Source organism: Vigna umbellata, chromosome 11 (assembly GCF_029865625.1).
Source record: "Vigna umbellata cultivar VRB3 chromosome 11, Vumbellata_1.0, whole genome shotgun sequence".
NCBI lineage: Eukaryota > Viridiplantae > Streptophyta > Magnoliopsida > Fabales > Fabaceae > Vigna > Vigna umbellata.
The window spans coordinates 20,229,677-20,231,553 of NC_142175.1; the positions used below are offsets into that span (position 1 = coordinate 20,229,677).

The window sequence follows — 1,877 nt, forward strand, 5'->3', positions numbered from 1 at the left end:
AAGATTTAAAATTAGGGTTCAATGTTAGAACTTATTTTCGTAAAACAATATATAGATTTGTGAAATTTAAAAGAACTAAAGAGAATCATAAAATTTGAGCAACCAAAACTATAATTTTCTTGTCCTAAATTTGACACACTAAAAACATAATCAAACCATCATTTAACTAATTCCATAATATATTTCAATTTTAGTAACTGACCTGAATAACAGAACCTGTCACTTTAAGAATCAAAATAACCATCTTAATACTGCTTATAACAGAACACAAGTTCGTCACAAAAGATGATTAACTTGTCTTCTTGCATGGAAAAATCCAAATACACAGTCACCAAGAAATGCTTGGTCAATTTCATTCGAAAACCACAACAGATACTGTAGGCCTGTGAAAGCGAAAGTTGGTAGCACATAGTAATAATACGTCGATGATAATAATACTTGATGACTTTTCTACATCAGCCACCAATTAAGACCTTCATCAAACCCAAAACCTACGTTATCATCACTCTCTAATACCTTTTCTAATCCTTATCTAAAGCTGTTGTATCTGGTTTAATCAACCACAGTTTCAAAACCAGCTGATGCAACACACAAGAAGAAAGAGAAGAGAATATGAAGACCCCATGTTTTGTCTCAGAAAGGGTTCAGCCTTTTGCAAAGTTGGAATAAAAGTTGGACAAGTGTTACAATTCACAAGGTGACAAAAAGGGTATGTCATAAATAAAGTCACCCTACCCTACAGTACTACACACATGCTCAACAAGATTTCCTTTAGTCAACTCAACTATATATCGTCACAGTTCTTATCTTCAATCTCTCTTTATCAACTATGTTGCAACCCTTCACCTTTCTTCTTAGGAAGGCCAAATCCATGTTGAAGCAACCAAGAATCATGATGAGTGCATGCTGTAAAGAAAAGCTACCCAAGAGAAAATTTTCTTGCATGTCAACAACCTCTTCTTTCCTTCACATGGAGCTTTCCTCTCAGTTTCATCAAGTTTTCAAGCTGATTGACTCTAATGGGGATGGGAAGATCTCAACCGCTGAGCTGAGTGAAGTGCTTGCATGCCTTGGATACAACAAGTGCAGTGCTGCAAAGGAAGCCGAAGGCATGGTGAGAGTGTTGGACTTCAATGGAGATGGGTTTGTGGACTTGGATGAGTTCATGGTTGTTGTCATGAATGGCATGGAGAAAGAAAAGGAAGAAGAAGAAGAAGAAGAAGAAAAGATTGATGATTATCTGATGGATGCTTTTCTTGTCTTTGATACTGACAAGAATGGTCTCATCTCAGCGAAGGAACTGCACAGAGTTCTCTTCAATCTAGGGTCTGAAAACTGCAGTCTCAGAGACTGCAAACGTATGATCAAAGGTGTTGATAAGAATGGAGATGGCTTTGTAGACTTCCAAGAATTTCGATGCATGATGCGAAGTTAGAGTTTCAAGTGTTTTTCTGTTTCTCTTTGTTCTGTATTTCACTGTTGTTTCATCTTTTCTTTTTCTCAGTTCACAAACATGTCTCAACTAATGTAATTACCATCATGTTTTTTTTTTCTTTTCTGACCTTTCTTATAACGTATAATTAATAACATAAAAAATTTGTAGATTATATGCATAGTGTAATGCTATGATTAAGAGTTTTGCTAAACTTAAAGGGTAGTTTTGTATTTTTTTTTTTGGTTCAATTCTCTAATGAGTAGTCTCGTTGGAATGTGAAATAGCAAGAAATGAGAGATTTACACGACACAAACTTCTTTCTCATCAAGAAGAAAATTAGTTGTTTATTCGTCCATTTCAAATTGATAGACCTTTTAATATTAAATATTATATTTATTGACATTATGAATTATTAAAAAAATCTAGTTTTGACTCCAAATCA

General features: G+C 34.3%; 1 protein-coding gene across 1 annotated transcript; it reads left to right on the forward strand.

Moving 5' to 3' along the window:
- The first annotated feature begins 588 nt into the window (after positions 1–588).
- LOC124823747 (uncharacterized) lies at positions 589–1,607 on the forward strand. Its single transcript, XM_047296042.2, has one exon. It carries the CDS (start codon positions 830–832, stop codon positions 1,433–1,435), a length of 606 nt encoding a protein of 201 aa, XP_047151998.2. The 5' UTR covers positions 589–829; the 3' UTR covers positions 1,436–1,607.
- Positions 1,608–1,877: the final 270 nt, after the last annotated feature.